This window comes from Coregonus lavaretus, assembly GCF_964263955.1.
Source record: "Coregonus lavaretus genome assembly, chromosome: 7".
Taxonomy (NCBI): domain Eukaryota; kingdom Metazoa; phylum Chordata; class Actinopteri; order Salmoniformes; family Salmonidae; genus Coregonus; species Coregonus lavaretus.
Window position 1 is genome coordinate 45,285,389 of NC_139994.1, and position 21,061 is coordinate 45,306,449.

The 21,061-nt window shown below is 44.2% G+C and overlaps 1 protein-coding gene across 1 annotated transcript in view; it reads left to right on the top strand.

Moving 5' to 3' along the window:
* LOC311132921 (NEDD4-binding protein 1-like) overlaps nt 1-19,438 on the top strand; it is a 32,126-nt gene extending 12,688 nt beyond the window's left edge. Inside the window, exons 3-9 of the mRNA XM_084166306.1 lie at nt 5,903-6,037; nt 6,258-8,479; nt 8,781-8,911; nt 9,241-9,337; nt 9,629-9,736; nt 14,935-15,036; nt 15,248-19,438. Coding sequence (XP_084022432.1) covers nt 5,903-6,037; nt 6,258-8,479; nt 8,781-8,911; nt 9,241-9,337; nt 9,629-9,736; nt 14,935-15,036; nt 15,248-15,650 — 3,198 coding nt within the window. The 3' untranslated portion in view covers nt 15,651-19,438. The remainder of the gene's footprint in view (nt 1-5,902; nt 6,038-6,257; nt 8,480-8,780; nt 8,912-9,240; nt 9,338-9,628; nt 9,737-14,934; nt 15,037-15,247) is intronic.
* The last annotated feature ends 1,623 nt before the right edge of the window (nt 19,439-21,061 follow it).

A 21,061-nucleotide genomic window follows, 5' to 3' on the forward strand; every position in this document is an offset into this window, starting at 1 on the left:
AGCTAGTGTAAGGGGGGGGGGGGATCCTGCAGGTCAGGGATCCTGCAGGTCTGGGAGAGTGTCTCGCTGGTGTGGGCGGGGTGTCTGTTGATTTGATGCTCCTGTGTGAGGTGTTGGGGCTACGGTTGAGGGCGATGTCCTTTAGGGTCCTGGCGAAGGTGGGCACTGCTGCCTTGTATAGGTGGACCAGGTCGTAAAGGCTGTTCAAGTGCAGGGTGGAGTGGTGTGCCAGGTAAACATTTGGTTTTGAGGCACAGTCACAGGAAATACTTACATTTACATTTACATTTTAGTCATTTAGCAGACGCTCTTATCCAGAGCGACTTACAGTTAGTGAGTGCATAATTTTATTTTTTCATACTGGTCCCCCGTGCACATATTCAAGTTATTCAAGTTAAGTTATTCAAGTCTTATGAACATAGAAACTTGGTTGCAGTTTCTATGATAATTTGGTAAAATCTTTAATAAATCTTTAATACTGGCATTTACCCGCTGTATGGTAGTAGGGTGAAAGTATTTTTGTGGTAGCAGGGTGGAGATAACCACTTGTGAGTTGGGGACAGTAGAATGTCACATACCTGGCGCCGACGAAGTTGGCGGCCTCGCGACTAGCTCTTAAGAAACTTTGCGGTATTTTTTTTAATATATATTATTTTTTACATTATTAGCTCAGAAAGTGTTTTGTATCATTACATACAGCCGGGGAAAACTATTGGATATCAGAGCGGCGGTAGCTCACCAGCATTACGACCAGGAATAAGACTTTCCCGAAGCAGATCCTTTGTTTGCTCTCCCCAGGGCAACTGAACTGATTCCAGTGGCTGACCCAAAACATCGCCGGCGGAGGAGAGGCACTTGGAGCGGCCTGCTGGTTCGACTTAGGAGGCGTGCACACCACCCACCGCTTCCAAGTATACTACTCGCTAATGTTCAGTCTCTGGTTAACAAGGTCGACGAGCTCCGGGCAAGGATTTCTTTCCAGAGAGACATCAAGGCCTGTAACATACTTTGTTTCACGGAAACATGGCTCTCTTGGGATATTCTGTCGAAATCGGTCCAGCCAGATGGGTTCTCAGTTCATCGCGCAGACAGGAATAAATATCTCTCCGGGAAGCAGAAGGGCGGAGGTGTGTGTTTCATGAATAACGACTCATGGTGTAATTGTAGTAACATACAGGAACTCAAGTCCTTTTGTTCACCCGACCTAGAATACCTCATAATCAAATGCAGACCATATTATCTCCCAAGATAATTTTATTCGGTTATAGTCACGGCCGTGTATATCCCCCCTCAAGCCGATACCACGACGGCCCTCAAAAAACTTCACTGGACTTTATGAAAACTGGAAACCACATATTCTGAGGCGGCATTTATTGTAGCCGGGATTTTAACAAAGCAAATTTGAGGACTAAGCTGCCGAAGTTCTATCAACATATCGACTGTTGTACTCGCGCTGCTAAAATCCTCGACCATTGCTATTTGAACTTCCGGGATGGTTATAAGGCCCTCCCCCGCCCTCCTTTCAGCAAATCTGACCACGACTCCATTTTGCTCCTCCCTTCCTATAGGCAGAAATTAAAACAGGAAGTGCCCATGGTAAGGACTATTCAACACTGGTCTGACCAATCGGAATCCACGCTTCAAGATTGTTTTGATAACGCGGACTAGGATATGTTCCGGGTAGCTTGCGAAAATAATTTTGACGAATACACTGAAACGGTGACTGAGTTTATCAGGAAGTGTATAGGTGATGTTGTGCCCACTGTGACTATTAAAACCTACCCTAACCAGAAACCGTGGATAGATGGCAGCATTCGCGCAAAACTGAAAACGCGAACCACCGCATTTAACCATGGAAAGGTGACTGGGAATATGGCAGAATACAAACAGTGTAGCTACTCACTCCACAAGGCAATTAAACTGGCAAAACATCAAAATAGAGACAAAGTGGAGTCGCTTTGAGGATAACACAGTGCCACCGACGAGGCCCACTACCAAGGACTGTGGCCTCTCCTTCTCCATGGCTGACGTGAGTAAGACATTTAAGCATGTTAACCCCAGACGGCATCCCTAGCCGCATCCTCAGAGCATGCGCAGACCAGCTGGTTGGTGTGTTTACGGACATATTCAATCTCTCCCTTTCCCAGTCTGCTGTTCCCACATGCTTCAAGATGGCCACCATTGTTCCTATACCCAAGAAAGCAAAGGTAACTGAACTAAATGACTATCGCCTCGTAGCACTCACCTCTGTCATCATGAAGTGCTTTGAGAGACTAGTCAAGGATCATATCACCTCTACCTTACCTATCACCCTAGACCCACTTCAATTTTCTTACCACCCCAATAGGTCCACAGACGATGCAATCGCCATCACACTGCACACTGCACACTGCCCTATCCCATCTGGACAAGAGGAATACCTATGTAAGAATGCAGTTCATTGACTATAGCTCAGCATTCAACACCATAGTACCCTCCAAGCTCATCATTAAGCTCGAGGCCCTGGGTCTGAACCCCGCCCTGTGCAACTGAGTCCTGGACTTCCTGACGGGCCGCCCCCAGGTGGTGAAGGTAGGAAACAACATCTCCACTTCGCTGATCCTCAACACTGGGGCCCCACAAGGGTGCGTGCTCAGCCCCCCCCCCTGTACTCCCTGTTCACCCATGACTGCGTGGCCAATCACGCCTCCAACTCAATCATCAAGTTTGCAGACGACACAACAGTAGTAGGCTTGATTACCAACAATGACGAGACCACCTACAGGGAGGAGGTGAGGGCTCTGGGAGTGTGGTGCCAGGAAAATAACCTCTCACTCAACGTCAACAAAACAAAGGAGATGATCGTGGACTTCAGGAAACAGCAGAGGGTGCACCCCCCTATCCACATCGACGGGACCGCAGTGGAGAAGATGGAAAGCTTCAAGTTCCTTGGCGTACACATCACCGACAAACTTAAATGGTCCACCCACGCAGACAGTGTGGTGAAGAAGGCGCACAGAGCCTCTTCAACCTCAGGAGGCTGAAGAAATTTGGCTTGGCACCTAAAACCCTCACAAACTTTGACTGATGCACAATTGAAAGCAACCTGTCGGGCTGTATCACCGCCTGGTACGGCAACTGCACCGCCCGCAACTGCAGGGCTCTCCAGAGGGTGGTGCGGTCTGCCGAACGGATTACCGGGAGCAAACTACCCGCCCTCCAAGACACCTACAGCACCCGATGTTACAGGAAGGCCAAAAAGATAATCATGGACATCAACCACCCGAGCCACTGCCTGTTCACCCCGCTATCATCCAGAAGGCGAGGTCAGTACTGGTGCATCAAAGCTGGGACAGAGAGAATGAAAAACAGCTTCTATCTCAAGGCCATCAGACTGTTAAATAGCCATCACTAGCACATTAGAGGCTGCTGTTGCCTATTGAAATCACTGGCCACTTTAAGAAATGGAACACTAGTCACTTTAATAATGTTTACATATCTTGCACTACTCATCTCATATGTGTATATACTGTATTCTATTCTATAATATTATACTGTATCTTAGTCCATGCTGATCTGTCATTGCTTGTCCATTCCTTACTAGATTTGTGTGTATTGGGTATATGTTGTGAAATTGTTAGATATTACTTGTTAGATATTACTGCACTGTTGGAGCTAAGCACAAGCATTTCGCTACACCCGCAATAACATCTGCTAAACACGTGTATGTGACAAATACAATTTGATTTGATTAGAATAAGCTTTTTCAATCACTCCCTTGAGTGCTGTGGCCACCCTTTCCTGCTGTGCTCTCAGGTCGTTTGTGTCTGTGTGTATTATTATGTGGCAGGGTGACCCTAGTTGGTCCTCAGACAGAAGGTCTAGGGCACACTGAGTGTTTGGACACCAGAGTTTAGAGACTGTGTGTTTGGGAAAAAGTTTATTTTATTGTATATATTTCCTGTTTGAGTCCATAAGGAGTACAATCTGTGGCTTGTGGGTATGGGGGGGGGGGGGGTTGTCAGGAGGGCTATCAGGGGGGCTGACAAGAGGGGGTGCTCAGAGGGGGTGGGATGCCCTGGGCTTGGGGTTCTTCATTTATCTGTCCTGCTGTGATGTCGAGGCTATGGTCAGGGTCTAGGGTGGACTGTTCTGCTGTGATGTCGAGGCTATGGTCAGGGTCTAGGGTGGACTGTTCTGCTGTGGTGTCGAGGCTATGGTCAGGGTCTAGGGTGGGCTGTTCTGCTGTGGTGTCGAGATTTTGGTCAGGATCTGAGGTGGGCTGTTCTGCTGGCTTCTCTGCAGGGGTGGCCAGCTCTCTAATGGGTTGTTCTCTCTCACACGTCATCTTTCTCCCCTTCTCCTCCAGCACTCTCACCTTCTCCTCTAGTGCGCTGTTCTTCTCCTGCCCCGGGCCTTCTTCTTCCGCTCCTGCTCTTTCTCCTGTTGAAGTTGTCTCACCACAGTCCAGAGTTGAGACATGTCTCTCTCCCCCTCCAGCTCTCCGGGTGTTATGTATTTTCATAGTGTTGTGGGAACAAGGTTAAATCTATTAGAAAGGTGACTCTTGGTGCCACAGAGTCTGGATGCCAAGGATTCCAGTATGTCGAGGGAGCTTACTGGGGTTTATCTTAGAATGATTGATAGATAGAATATACTGACTTGGGTACAAGCAGATACCATCAGAGTGGGGAGTGCCAACTGATGGTTACCGGATGTTGTGGAAGCAAAATGTAACATGGACTATAAGAAGAGAGATATTTTATTTGTCCAGTGTTCGGATGACAAGAGGCAAAGCACGTGCCGTTTGTTAAATGAACCCTGTACCGTAATCAAATAAATACTTTGTATCAACTCTCCATCTGTGTCCCATATTCTCTTACATCTTGAAGTACTCGATACCAGAGAAACTCATCATAACACTGGGTCAGGATGAGGGGGTGTTGTTGTGCTGGACTGTTGTCTGGGTCTGTGCTGACTGAAATGTGTTCACCTGCTGTTCCAGCTCCACCTGCATTACCTCCAGCTGGGTGAATTGATCCTTCATTTCAGTGAGGGTGTAGTGCTCTGTGCTGGGAGGTTGACTTTCCGCTTGGGGTTGGTCGTCTATGGGGTTGTTTAATGAAGAGGTCTGGTCTGACTCCCTCGGGGTGGGGGAGTCTTTCTCAAGAGAGAGCTTCTCCTGCTGCTGTTTGGGGTTGCCCTGTACCAATACTGTTCCAGACTTGTACAGGTTGACATTGGCTGACTCAGAGTCCTCGTTGCCTAGTGTCCTGAGTTTCCACCCATCGCTAACACTCCCCCTCTTGACAGAGGGGTAGTGTGTTAATATAGCACTGCGTCATGCCAGGGGATGGTCTGTGTGGAATATTAAGTTGCTTATGTTCCCATTTCTGTACCAGTCAGCAAAAAGTGTCTCTGGATTGTCCATGAGGAGCTTATTTTTGTACTCTTTCCGTGCCTTCTCATTTTTTACATCCAAGTAATGACCTCTGCACAGAGGGAGGCCATTGAGCAGGGGTCTTCAAATACCTCTGCATTTGGGCGGGGGAGGCTGTGAAACTCTCCTGCCATTGTTGGGCTCAAGGTCTTTGACACCTCTCACTTCACACCTCAGTGCTAATTGAAGTTGCAGCCGGATCTGTTCTGTCCTAGCAAGCTTGGTAGCCTTAACTTAGCATTCAGTCCTTATAAAGTAAAATAGTGTAATATATTTTTCTTCTTGGCTTTAAAAGTAGCTTCAGACTAAACATTACTCACTCAGTTCCAGGTTGGATAGTATTTTCAGGTTTCTGTTGTGCTTTGTTTGCTAGTTGTTAGTTTGCCAGAGGATTTGTTGTATAGTCCTTGGGAATAAGAATCTTTGGTAGTAGGAATCCTTCCAGGTAATTTTGTCCAAAATCAGGTTGTCTCTCTCCTCCAGTTGTTTGTTAAGGGAGTTGTGAATCAGGAGGCCCAGCAGGAGGTTCCGTATCCAGCAGTCCTTCACTGTGTGTTCTGTGGATCCCGGGGGCTGTTCATGGACTGCCTGATCAGAAACACCTCTGCTCAGATAATGGTAAGCATACACACACGTTCGCTCCCAGGCGCATACACGAATGCAGGCATACAGACAAGTGTATTCACACACACACACGATCAAATGGATGGATGGCTGATGAAAGAAGGAAATGCACATTAGAGGAGAGGAAGGAGGTTGTGGGTTTGAGTCTCTTTAGTCCTAGAGAGATAAGACTAAAGTTGATCTTCTCCCTTTTTTCACATTTTCCTTCCTCCAGGTGGGTTCCCCAGGCTTCCTGCTCATCTCAGGTCTGGCAGAACCAGTGGTCAGGGCCTACTCCCTGATCACAGACCTGGTGGAGCGCTACGAGAGCACCCAGGGACGACTCAGCGAGCCTGGGGACAGGGCAGCAGGCGAGACCCTGGATTCCCGTCTGGCCTTCAAGTCCCTGGTGGAGAGATGGGAGGACAGGCACACTCTGGACCTGCTAGTGCTACCGGGAGCAGTGAAGGAGACTTTACTGGATCTGGTGAGGGAACATGGGCTGGGATCTAATCCTGGTCCCGGGGGCTTGAATCCCGGTCCAGTGCTGGGCTCAAACCCCATTCCAGGGCTGGGCTTGAACCTTGGTCTTGGGGGGTCTAGAGACAAAGTGGGTCTAATGGACACTGATACCCAGAGACTATGGGACAGCAAGTTCGACTTAGAGGCACTAACACTTATGGATACCAGAATAGGGATCAGAGCTGGAGAGGCAAGGGCCATACAGGAAATACAGGGGATTTCAACGACCAAACCTTCTGAACATTCCCACCACAACCAAGACCCTGGTCTACAGAATATGGGACAGTTTTCTCAACAGACGTTCACTACCCCACCTGTAAAAGATAGAGAGGGAAGCAGGTATGGGACACGAGGAGGAATTGGGAACGAAGCAGCACCCCGAGATTCCATCTTCCACTCTTTCCCCCAAAACGAGGACATTCGTGGTCGAGCCGAGGGGTCGGAGGGGGCAGAAGCGGTACTAGGGCATTCCCCACAGGAGGTAAAGGAGGCGGGACACCCTGAAGAAGAGGAGGAGCTAGAGACAGAGGAGGGAGAAGGGAAGATTTTGTTGTCAGTAGGGAAGGAGTTTGGCCTGCTTCTGATGTTCTTCACGGCTATGGGCTATGCAGAAGACGTGGTACTGAGGGTCTTAGCCCAGACCAGACTCAGAGAAGCTTCCCAGATCCTGGATCTGGTGCAGCAAGAGCAGGACCGGACCGGACTGGCCATGAACCGCCCTGTGGAGCTAGAGCACAGAGAGGTGGAGGAGAGGGGAAGAGAGGGGGAGGAGAGCGGAGGTAGAGAAGTGAGAGGAAAGAGAACCGTTATAGATAAAAGAGTGGAGGTGGAGACGGAGATGGAGGGAGGCGTGGGAGAAGGGGTGAGGGCTAGAGAAGAGCAAAGAGAGGAGGAGGGAAGAGGGAGGGAGAGTGGAGGATTGTCTGCTGATTTGTCCAAGGATTCAACAAAGGTAGACAGGGAGAGAAGTGAGGGGGGCAAGGAGAGCGGTGAAGGGGACAGTAAGGGAGGAGAGGTGGGGAACGAGGAGGATTTTGTCCTGGGGGTGCTGATGAAGGCTGCGGCCAACTGTGGGTACACAGAGGAGAAGGTAATAAAAGTATACAGTATGTTACCTGAACTGTCCACACGTCAGCTACTCCTGGAGCTACAGAGAGAGGGCGCCAGAGAGACAGAAGCTAATTCCCAGGACAGGGTAAGTGACGAACCAAGAGTGGTGGATGAGGTTGTCTCAGATGTACGGAAAAAGAAGGGCAGAAAAGAAGAAACGGAGAAGGAGAGAGGTAAAGAGAGGGAGGCACCGGCACAACCATTCACGGCTACTGAAAACAGAGGAGTAGAAAGGAAGAGTGCCAAAGGAATGAGTGAAAGGAAGACAGATGAGGTAGGAGAAGTGAAAGTGCCAAACCAAACCGTTGATGGTCCAGTTAGGGTTGAACCGGATCTGGCTCAGTGGAACGCTGTGATGAACAAGGTTCCGTTCCCGACCCATGGTCACCAGAAGAACCCCACACAGACACGACCGCAACCCGCCCAGACACACACCCCCCATCGAGCCAGCCCCCCTTTAGTCAGAGGGCCTCCCCAGCCCACCTACCCCACCACACTACCTCCACAACCCACCAACCTTCCCTTATTTCACAATCAACTAGCCTCCGCCCTCACCGTGAATAACTCCTCAGCAACCAGAGTGAAGGAGAAACAGGGTTTCTTTACCCTAGCTGCAGAGGTTCCAGCAAGAAAGGGTCTCCCTGCCCTAAGAGAAGCGGCTGTTAAGGGATGGGGTCTCCCGACCATGGCAGCAGGGTCTTTAGTGACGGGGCAGCAGCGCTTCCTGGAAGGACTACAGACGCCCTTTGACCTCAAGCTGACTGACCAACCAGGAGACCCAGGTCTCAGGATGGTGGTCATCGACGGGAGCAATGTTGCCATGAGGTGAGAACGAGGGAAGAGAGAATGAGAACGAGAGAAGTGAGAGGACGAAAGGATTACTAATAAGATGGAAAATGTAGAAGGGCAGGCAAAATGTTGAGGTTATTCATTCATTTAGTTATTTAGTAAACGCTTTCACTGAAAGCAGTGACATACCTGTGTGGCCCCTACATTACATGAATCCACAACTGTTTTAGTTGTAATGCTATGCTCCAACTAACAGAGCTATTGTTTACATTATTCAAATAACAAGTATTCTATACAGCAGTATTTAATATGTTTTTATCTCGCTCCTTCTCTGTAGTCATGGTCTGGGTAATTTCTTCTCGTGTCGAGGAATCGCCCTGGCCGTGCAACACTTCTGGAACCGCGGCCATCGCAGAATCAGCACCTTCCTGCCCCAGTGGAGGCAGAAGAGAGATCCCCGGGTCAAAGGTAACACTTCCTGTCCGTCTGGAAACCCAGACTTTACATCCATCCAGCTCTTTCATTTCACCAGTTTTGTCAAGTCACTTCAGGAAGTTAAGTTTTTTCTATGGATTTGTTATTAATGTATTTGTCCATTAATTAATTCACTTCCTGAATTGACCCCAAGCCTGTATAGTATTATCCCTAAGGAATTTATTCATTGTGGTAAATCAAATCAAATCAAATGTTATTTGCCACATGCGCCGAATACAACAGGTCTAGACATTACAGTGAAATGTGTGTGACTGTGTGTACCGTGTTGTAAAGGAGCGGATTTTGGTCTGTGTTGTTTTCAGAGCAGCACTACCTAACTGAGCTCCAGAACCTGGGTCTGCTCTCCTACACCCCCTCCAGAGAGGTCCAGGGGAAGAGGATAAACTCATACGATGACAGGTTGGACCCTCGCATCTGTCATACTATAGATCTGCTTGTAAACAGCTTAAAATCTTTATATTAATAGCTGCTTATAAACTGCTTATAAACTGCTTATTAATGGCTTCTAAATTTACATGAAAATTATTTTTATGAACTCCCTTTAAACTGCTTATAAACAGCTTTGTTACAGTTTAAGTTATATATGTACAGTATAAGGCTTGTTCATGCTTAATAGGGAATATTCTATAAATGGATGAAGTGACGTCCCTATTGCACTCCTCCCTCGTCCTTCATCCTTGTTCTCTGCAGGTTCATGCTGCAGCTGGCCCAGAAGACGGATGGTGTGATCGTGACAAATGACAACCTTAGAGACCTGCTGGATGAGTCCCATGTATGGAGAGACATCATCAAGAAAAGGTAGAGAAAGAGAAAGAAAGGAATGGAGGAGAGGAAACAGATTTTTCTGTCAATAAGTTGACTGTATGTTAGCAATTGTCTAATGAAATCAGAAACATTTTGATAAATAGATTTAGGATAGATTTGTGCATTGCACAGGACAGCAACAATACAATTTTCATTCCCCTTTAGTGGATTTGACCACTAAAGTCAACCTTGAGTATGAACCAACACCCCTTTGATTTCAAAGCGATATATTGGGCTCATATCTCTATAACAACAGACCCCATTTACATCATGTATTAAAAATGCAAACTGTATGCGCATTTGTATTCGCATAACAAGAAACGCATCTTAATGCTACATCGTGATTGGAATGTAAGCAGATTTGCTCAGTGTAAATGCAATTAGTCCAACCTGACCACATTCAGTGGGCAACATCATCAGTGCTCCGTCTAAAATACAGTGTTATTCAAACTCCACCTCAGTGTTCCACCTATTGAATGTAAAAAGAAAAAGAGCAAGGACAGAACGGACAATTGCAAAAAAAATTAAATGTGGTGTCAGCATTTAAGCCCCTGCTTTACTCAAATGTATCAACGGCGGATCATTATTTAGGACAGGTGGCATATCATTTTTGTTTAAAGTTTTCAATTTCGTCTTCATCGTCACTATCGCACTATAACCGTCTCTCTCTCCCCTTCAGACTTTCCCCATCAAGTTTCATACATTGTGTCTTTGCATTAAGCTATAGGCAAATGTATTTCTGATGTTTTGCTATAGGTAGGTATTTTTGAAACAGTAGGCGTAGGCCTACAAATAGACTAGGCCTACTCAGTGGCGATTTTAGCATGGCAATCTTGGTGGGGCAAACTCCCCCAATTTTTTTTAGATGCATGCCAGCAAAGCAACTACACTACACAACACTAAACAATACATTAATTGCACTATAGTGGTGACAAACGGTGCCCACAAACTGTTAGGGCCTACATAAAGCTGTCCCAACAGCAGAGCTTTCTTTTCAGCACCATGGAGTGAATCCTTACCACTGCTACACCTGGCTATCAGAGGAGCCTTGTCTGGGAGCGAAACAGTTCATTCAGCCTCATTTACTGCCTTTTTAAAAATCATAGCTGATATGGCTGACTTGCTTAGACAAATGTGGTTTCTACTGACAATTGAGGTGTACAAACTATGGCATAAGGGAACGATGAGCAGATAAGAGGCAATCCGTAATTTCAATTAAGACATTAATGAGCGAGCTAAGACGGACGTATTCAATATAAATATTTGTTCAGCAGTTTTGAAATGTACAGCGACAGAATTCAGAACATGGGCCGTTCTTACAGTGTTCTCCCTGTACACCAAGTCAGAACCATAGGATAAATAAATGGAGCATATAAGCAGACAATGAAAGCTCTTACAATATTTGATGATGACATTTCTCCAAAACAGGCTATAGGCTACATGACACCACCAAGTCAGAACAGTAGGCTAATTTATGAGGGGGAAAGGGACCAAATTATTAGGGTGAGGCACATGGGCTACTAACAGCTTACTACACAACATACACTTAGTATTACTTTCTTAGCTACAGTATACATATCTCCCTGGCATATTACATAATTTATGCAGCAGCATACAAGCGATTTTTGGACAGTCCTACTTGTGGGCAAATTTTGTCATCAAACTTTGTCTTCAGTCTGGCATTCTCTGGATTTATGGTGCTTTCAAGACAACTGGGAACTCTGAAAAAAACACGGTCGAATCATGACGTCAGTGATCTTCAGGTTGGAGCTCTAGAAAGAGGCCCGAATTCCCGACTTGGAATTCCGAATTGGATGACCACTCAAAGCGGATTTTCCCAGTCGGAACCCGTTCTTTTCAGAGTTCCCAGTTGTCTTGAACTCACTGAAGTCTAGATTTCCCAATTACGAGTTTCCAGTTGTTTTAAATGCGGCAGAAGTCATGCTGGATTGACAGCATGGCCAACGTATCCAACCTTTTCTGGCCCATGGTGTTGCATGTGAATGTTTATCCTTTTAAGCTTGTAAAATATACTATTAAACCCAGACTTGGACCAAACACCCTCTCCACTGAATAGCAGGCTAGTGGTTGCTTTGCAACACTTGCAGTTAGCCACCGATTCCTTCCAAACCACTCATTGTTGATTTTGCGATTTCCAACTTGTTGTGTAATGTTTATGTCCAATGGCCGATGAGCACCGATACGTTTTATCTATAATTTCTCTTCATATGACAAGGATTGAAAAGGATTTGGCAGTAGATTGTCGACTTGATTCATGATGATGTCTGCATGTCTAGCTTGCTAGCTAAGATTTTGAAAGTATAATGTTGATATGATCAGTCCAATCAAAGCTACGGTAGATATAACATGATTTGACGTCATTTTATCTGTGGCCAATGACCTTGAGCCTTCTTGGATGGGCACTTCTAATGTAAATCTAGGGCAGCACCCAAGGGGCTTGAATTTTCAAGCTCTCTCTGTAGATTGTGCGGTGATGTAGTGTCCCCATGAGTGACAGAACCCTTAGCCAATCACGGCACAACTAGAGAACATTACTAACCCCTACGCTCTGTATTTTCCGTTGGCTGACCCACCACCACAGAAAGCACTGAGCTAGGCTGAAACACCTGCATCCAGCCTGCACTTCCAGACCCTGACAAACCTCAGATATTGATTAGGCCTAGGTTTTTAGGGACAATGCAATTATCCTACCTATTCTACCTACAACAACACAAAGCAATCAATATTAAAATCTTCAACTTATGTTGTGATAATTGCGTTGTTTGCTCTATAACCTGTTCCAATGAGCACATTCACACTCATCACAATATGCAATAAACCTGTGCAGAATAAATGGCCACAGTTTAGTCCAGAATAGGTCAATAGTTATTGCAATATATCAGCAAATATCGGCACGTTCATTCCGAAATGAAAGTGCCGATGGCGCAGTGGTCTAAGGCACTGCATCACAGTGCTAACTGTGCCACTAGAGATCCTGGTTCGAATCCAGGCTCTGTCGCAGCCGGCCGCGACCGGGAGACTCATGGGCGGCGCACAATTGGCCCAGCGTCGTCCAGGGTAGGGGAGGGAATGGCCGGCAGGGATGTAGCTCAGTTGATAGAGCATGGCGTTTGCAATGCCAGGGTTGTGGGTTCGATTCCCACGGGGGGCCAGTATAAAAAAATATGTATTCACTAACTGTAAGTCGCTCTGGATAAGAGCGTCTGCTAAATGACTAAAATGTAAATGTTAAGATGTTAAGACGGTCAAAGGGAGGATTGAAAATGGAAAGCAGTTAACGTGAAAAAGTTGAATAGCACTCCATTGATATGATGACGTAATGTAGCCTACACTTAATTTTTATACAAACCTTGATCCAATTGTTAGCAATGCTCTCTGTGAAACCCTACCTTTTGAGTATAGCCTATCTTACAGAATATAGGAACACCAGAAAAATGTGTAGATACAGTGCTAAACTTGAAAAACGTGTGGTTCTCACGGTGAAGTGAAATGATACTATTTATCGACTTGCTCACCAGTGTGCTCTGAAGAAGAAACAGCGAAACAATGTAGCCTAACAACATTGCTCACAAACAGCACAGATTTTATTTTATGATAGAAGCGCTGGTCCTCTTAAATTGTAATTCCAGGTTGCACATCAAATTATTTAAGGGCATATTCAATGGTCTGCTGTGGCCATACAGTCATGTCAAGCATAGGGTTGTCTTGGAAGATGGAAATAGGAATATAATATACCTGTGAAAAAACATTGAAATACCACCCCAATACAATGATGTAGGCCAGTGGTCACCAACCAGTCGATCGCATTCCAAGTCAAGGCATTCCTAGTCGATCGCCAAACATTTCTGTAAAAAAAGAACAACGATAAAGCCGTATTTTTTTTTATCATCTCGCGCTGTTGGCAGTGGGTGCACCCGATTCAGCTGCCCTGTGCGCTGGGTGGCCAAGTGTTCCCATTTTGAACCATTTCATGTGTCTGAAGTAGAAACTCTGCTTCCCGGCGGGCCCGGAGAGCAAATCAAGTACACTATCCGCTGGCCAATTGGAAGGCTCAGATTACTGTGTCTGCAGTAACGTAGCAGGTGTAAAAAAATATATACAGCTAAATTGAAACTGAGATTTCTAAACGTTTAAAACCATTAATACAGCAAAGACCTTCTTTTTTATATGAGTGAGTTCATGTTTATATTTTTACTCAGTCAGTTCTGTCAACACTTTTTATTCAACTTTCATAAGCCACAAAATGTGTGTTCTACTCGCGCTACAACCAGAACTGCAGCACTAATGAATGAGTAGGAAAGTGTATCTATAGGCTTGCGTTGTTGTTATTATTAGTGGCTTGGGCCTTTTTTAATATCGAGGAATATTTAACTTTCTCTGTTCATAGGAGTAACAACATGAATTTGTGCATTAGGCAGAAATAATGCGGTGCAACTCGAGTTTCGCCATCAGCTGGAAGACGGTGTCCCTTTTTGGTCAGTGGCAGTCGAGGAAAGGGAGAGCGGAGGGATGTTGAGAGGCGGACCCTCAGTCTGCTGCTCTCTCCCTCCGCTGAGACTGACCATCAGATGCAGGCCCAGTAAAATAGCCCAGTAAAATAAAAATAAAAAGCAAATTATTTAAATGTATGCTCACTCAGCTGTGCCTCACAAGTAATACAACAACTGATCTATTACCGGTGTGATCATATGGCCTACCTAATATATTTTTAAATGGCCCGAACAGCAATGCATTGGCAGGGCAATTGAATTAAAGCCAATATGAGGTGATAATGTATTGGGCTTATAGCCTACTGCACAAACCTCATTGCTGTTTTTAATAGGTTCATGTTGCATAGGCTTACGTTTTTTAAGTAATGTAAAAAATCTGAGCGGTAGATCTCGGCTTGCATTTTGATTTAGAAAGTGATCTTGACTCATAAAACGTTGGTTACCACTGATGTAGGCCTATAGGCTATACACTGTATATAACTGAATTGTGACCACAAACTATCTGCATAAATTGGAGGGAAAAGTTAGATCCAAACACAATGGAGACACAATGGGGCCAGAGTGCACATATTTTATTAACAAGGTGTAATTGCAAGTAAATGCAAGGCCCGTGTTCAGCATGTCATCCTAATACAAGCTGTAAATTAGGTCTCAGTGTCATACTGATTGTGTATTACCCAGACTCCTCCAGTACACGTTTGTAGGTGATCACTTCATGGTGCCTGATGACCCGCTGGGCCGAGAAGGACCCCATCTAGATGACTTCCTACGCTCACTGCACAGGTAACACACACACACTTCCTCTTACTCTCTGTCTAGATTTATCCCACATAAACAAATACACATTCCTCATACTCTCTCTCTCCCTCCCTCCCCCATCTCTCTCTCTCTCTCTCTCTCTCTCTCTCTCTCTCTCTCTCTCTCTCTCTCTCTCTCTCTCTCTCTCTCTCTCTCTCTCTCTCTCTCTCTCTCTCTCTCTCTCTCTCTCTCTCAGGACTCCTGACCCAGGCAGTCACACGTTTGCGGGTATTGCCTCCTCCCCCTTCCCCCGAGCTCCCAGGGCCCAGACAGAGGTCCTGATGTTCCGGGACAGAACACCAGGTGTCGCTGTGGAGCCATATTCCAGCCAGGCCCGGGGCAGAGGGAAAAGGAAGGGGCAGGCTAAGGCTGGACACGGTAGCCCCGGAATGGACCTTGTTCCGGGGATGGGCCTTGGCCTGGATGTGGAAAGGAGCGCAGCAGAGACCTCCAGGCTTAGGGAGAGCCTATCCCAGGTGTTCCCAGGACAGGATAGCATTGTTACTCTGGTGCTGCAGTGTAACCCTACAGTGACTGACATCAATTCACTGTCACACATTATGCTGCAGCAACAGATGGAGATTGAGCGGGGGGTGTAGACTGAGTGATGGGGGGGGGGGGGGACGCTTGTGTGTGTGTGTGTGTGTTTTGTGTGTGTGTGTGTGTGCGCGTGTGGTATTCCAGAAAAAGACCAATAACTTTCACTTTCTTTCTTGCTTTCTATTCAGTCTAGTCCATAGTGTGTATATTGATGTATTAATGTATATTATTTAAATGTTTGAATGATAGGTTTAGTTAAAAGTCAGACAGATCTTCAAATGATGTTTCTAAATTGATTTTTATCCAATTAATGTTGAAAACAGGTCTTAATACTGCAAAGCAATTTTTAAAACATATTCCGTACCCTTAATTTAAAAAAAGTTTATTGTAACACTTCTGGCCACTGTTAGATTTTGTGTTAGGGATGAGTAGTGTTGCTGAATTCAATGTACAATGTTATCTATTAAACATGACATTACAGCATAATAATATTATGTTGATGATGCTCAACTTCTAATTAACAATTTCAAATTCAGAATTGTCATACTTCAATAGTATAACTTTATTAATGTTATTACATTAACAGCAGTTTAAAGAGTAAGACAATTATTTGTTTGTTTATATACTGTATATTCATACTATAAATGCAGTTTGAAATAGGAATAATATTATTGTAAGAAGAGTTAGAAAATGCATTATAAACCATAATAAATAAATAAATAAGAATTAACAAATTGAACAATAATTAATTGGTAATACTGAAAAAATATAATAATCAATCGATCAATCATATCCCATTAATCAATCAATTAATTACCAATTACACATGTTCTCCTTGCGGGGACTGTTACATTGAATGTAACCCACAGAATGTAAATTCAAACACACATTTGTCATGTTAAGACAGTTGTTTACACTTATAAACTGAGAAATAACAAGAAAAGGAAATACATTGAATCAATAACATGGAAGGTGTCCCGCAGAGGTCGATTCTGGGTCCTGTACTTTTTACTGTTTACATTAACAATATTGACTTGGTAAAATGGTAACCTGCACTTGTATGCCGATAATACTGTTGTTTATGCTATTGCCCCCACGGGTGACCAAGCTCTGTCTGAACTACAGTCTACCTTCATTGTATTACAGAAAAACTTTATTGACCTGAAATTAGTATTGAATGCAGGTAAAGCTAAGTATATGTAGTTCTCTAGAGCCCATAAAAATAACTCTGATGATTTAAGCATATGTACTTTGGATGGTGTCCATATTGATCGTGTCCCTGCTTACAAATATCTGGGCATCTGGATACAGTGCCTTGCAAAAGTATTCATCCCCCTTAGCGTTTTTCCTATTTTGTTGCATTACAACCTGTAATTTAAATGGATTTTTATTTGGATTTCATGTAATGGTCATAAACGAAATAGTCCAAATTGGTGAAGTGAAATTAAAATAAGTAACTTGTTTCAAAAAATTCAAAGAAATAAATAACAGAGTCGTGGTGCGTGCATATGTATTCACCCCCTTTGCTATGAAGACCCTAAATAAGATCTGGTGCAACCAATTACCTTCAGAAGTCACATAATTAGTTAAATAAAGTCCACCTGTGTGCAATCTAAGTGTCACATGATCTGTCACATGATCTCAGTATATATACACCTGTTCTGAAAGGCCCCAGATTCTGCAACACCACTAAGCAAGGGGCACCACCAAGCAAGCGGCACCATGAAGACCAAGGAACTCTCCAAACAGGTCAGGGACAAAGTTGTGGAGAAGTACGGGGGGGCAGTATGAAAAAAAAAATAATAATAATAATAATTAAAAAATACAAAAAACAAATACAAAAAAAAAAAAGAATAATGTAAGTCGCTCTGGATAAGAGCGTCTGCTAAATGACGTAAATGTAAATGTAAATGTAAAGTACAGATCAGGGTTGGGTTATAAAAAAATATCAGAAACTTTGAACATCCCACGGAGCACCATTAAATACATTATTAAAAAAATTGAAAGAATGTGGCACCACAACAAACCTGACAAGAGAGGGCTGCCCACCAAAACTCACGGACCAGGTAAGGAGGGCATTAATCAGAGAGGCAACAAAAAGACCAAAGATAACCCTGAAGGAGCTGCAAAGCTCCACAGCGGAGATTGGAGTATCTGTCCATAGGACCACTTTAAGCCCTACACTCCACAGAGCTGGGCTTTACGGAAGAGTGGCCAGAAAAAAGCCATTGCTTAAAGAAAAAAATAAGCAAACACGTTTGGTGTTCGCCAAAAGGCATGTGGGAGACTCCCCAAACATATGGAAGAAGGTACTCTGGTCAGATGAGACTAAAATTTAGCTTTTTGTCCATCAAGGAAAATGCAATGTCTGAACACCATCCCCACAGTGAAGCATGGTGGTGGCAGCATCATGCTGTGGGGATGTTTTTCATCGGCAGGGACTGGGAAACTGGTCAGAATTGAAGGAATGATGGATGGCGCTAAATACAGGGAAATTCTTGAGGTAAACCTGTTTCAGTCTTCCAGAGATTTGAGACTTGGACGGAGGTTCACCTTCCAGCAGGACAATGACCCTAAGCATACTGCTAAAGCAACACTCAAGTGGTTTAAGGGGAAACATTGAAATGTCTTGGAATGGCCTAGTCAAAGCCCAGACCTCAATCCAATTGAGAATCTGTGGTATGACTTGAAGATTGCTGTACACCAGCGGAACCCATCCAACTTGAAGGAGCTGGAGCAGTTTTGCCTTGAAGAATGGGCTAAAATCCCAGTGGCTAGATGTGCCAAGCTTATAGAGACATACCCCAAGAGACTTGCAGCTGTAATTTCTGGAAAAGGTGGCTCTACAAAGTATTGACTTTTGGGGGGGGGGGGGGGGGGGTGAATAGTTATGCACGCTCAAGTTCTGTTTTTTTGTGTTATTTGTTGTTTGTTTCAAAAGAAAAAATATTTCGCATCTTCAAAGTGGTAGGCATGTTGTGTAAATCAAATGATACAAACCCCAAAAATTCCATTTTAATTCCAGGTTGTAAGACAACAAAATAGGAAAAATGCCAAGGGGTGTGAATACTTTCGCCAAGCCACTGTAGATGAAAAGCTGTCTTTTAAAAAGCATATTGATGAGTTAGTTAAGAAGCTGAGAGTAAAAATTGGCTTCTTCTATAGAAATAGGTCCTGCCTCTCGCTAAATAGTAGAAAGCAGATTATTCAGTCGACGTTCCTATCAGTCCTAGACTATGGCGACAACATGAACGCAGCTGCTACTTCATTAAAGCCGTTAGATGTAGTTTATCATAGCGAACTGCGCTTTATTACGGGCAAGAATTTTAGCACTCATCACTGTATTCTCTACCAGAAAGTTGGTTGGCCCTCTTTGATGTCACGTAGGTTGATACATTGCTATGTTTTCATTTATAAAGCTCTTTTACAAAAAGTCCCACTTTACCTAACATCTTTACCAAACTTTAGACTGCAGACATATTTACCACACCTGGTCTTACGGATAGTTAACTCTGGAAATTCCTTTGGTCTCTACTGAGTTAGGTAAATCAGCTTTTAGTTTTCTTGCACCTTATTTGAGGAATGATCTTCAGAATGTTCTTATATTTGTTGTTTTGGTGCCTCTATGGCAATTCAGAACGCTGATTGAGGACCTTACTATTGATGAATGTGTTATTTTTTTATGACTGTATTTTCTTTCATTCTGCTTGCATTTTCTATTTATATTGATGTGTGTATTTTTTGTAATTTATGTAATTCAGGGCTCATCTGTAAAATATACCTTGGTCTCAGTATTGCGCCCTGATAAAATAAAGGTTAAATAAATAAATAAATGGTGAAACATTGACATTTCTTGGAATTATTGTTGGGCCAATTCATAACCAACACAATTTGACATAATGTATCAGTAGTAATAATATTTAACTATTGTTGGCTAGAAATGATAAAGAATAGGACATAAAGGATATCATGTTTTTTTTTATATAATAATTGGGGCAAACTAAGTGGACGTGACTGACGTGCAAGCCAATATTTAATTTCCGAATTGATTTAAATTAGGTTAGGGTTAGGGTTAAGGATTTGGTTAAGGTTATGGTTATGGTAAGGTCAGTTTTAGGTTTTGGCTAGTTGGGATGTTTGTCAGAAAAGTCCACAATAGCCTCTCCTGTAACAGTATTTACAGTCCCAACTTCATACTCAGTTCACCTTCTCCTCCTTTCTTCTTGCTCTTTTCTTCCTTGTGGAAGATCTTTCCATCAGGCTGCTCCTTTCATCTGAGTTCGACATCAGACATCCACTTATAAAAACCAAAAACAGAAAAAGCTTATTTACATAAATATTCAGACCTTTTGCTATGAGACTGGAAATGTAGCTCAGGTGCATCCTGTTTCCATTGACCATCCTTGAGATGTTTCTACAACTTGATTGGAGTCCACTTGTGGGAAATTCAATTGATTGGACATGATTTGGAAAGGCACACACCTGTCTATATAAGGTCCCACAGTTGACAGTGCATGTCAGAGCAAAAACCAAGCAAAGAGGTCAAAGGAATTGTCTGTAGAGCTCTGAGACAGGATTGTGTCGAGGCACAGATCTGGGGAAGGGTAACAAAACATTTCTGCAGCGTTGAAGTTCTCCAAGAACACAGTGGCCTCCATCATTCTTAAATGGAAGAAGTTTGGAACCACCAAGACTCTTCCTAGAGCTGGCCGCCCGGCCAAACTGAGCAATCGGGGGAGAAGGGCCTTGGTCAGGGAGGTGACCAAGAACACGATGGTCATTCTGACAGAGATCCAGAGGTCCTCTGTAGAGATAGGAGAACCTTCCAGAAGGACAACCATCTTTGCAGCACTCCACCAATCAGGCCTTTATGGTAGAGTGGCCAGACGGAAGCCACTCCTCAGTAAAAGGCACATGACAGTTCGCTTGGCACCTAAAGGACTCTCAGACCATGAGAAACAAGATTCTCTTGTCTGATGAAACCAAGATTGAACTCATTGGCCTGAATGCCAAGCGTCACGTATTGAGGAAACCTGGCACCATCCCTACGGTGAAGCAAGTTGGTGGCAGCATCATGCAATCTGACAGTGTGGAAGTGGCAGGACTGAGTATTTGTAGAGGTCTTGATTATGGAACAGGTTGCAGCTGGTGGTGATCTGCTCTGACTCCAGCAAACCTGTCTCTGCACACACAATCACACACACAGAGAGAGAGAGAGAGAGGGAGAGGGAGAGAGTACTGGGGAAGTGGCGGCAGGTTAAGGAGACACAGGATGAACAGTAGAGCGCGTTGCAGGAGCAGATGTGACAGTTTGTGTCACAATTACTTGACATAGGGCGTCACTGTCAGTGCATATGCATGTTAAAGTACAGTACCAGTCAAAAGTTTGCACACACCTACTCATTCCAGGGTTTTTCTTTATTTGTACTATTTTCTACATTGTAGAATAATAGTGAAGACATCAAAACTA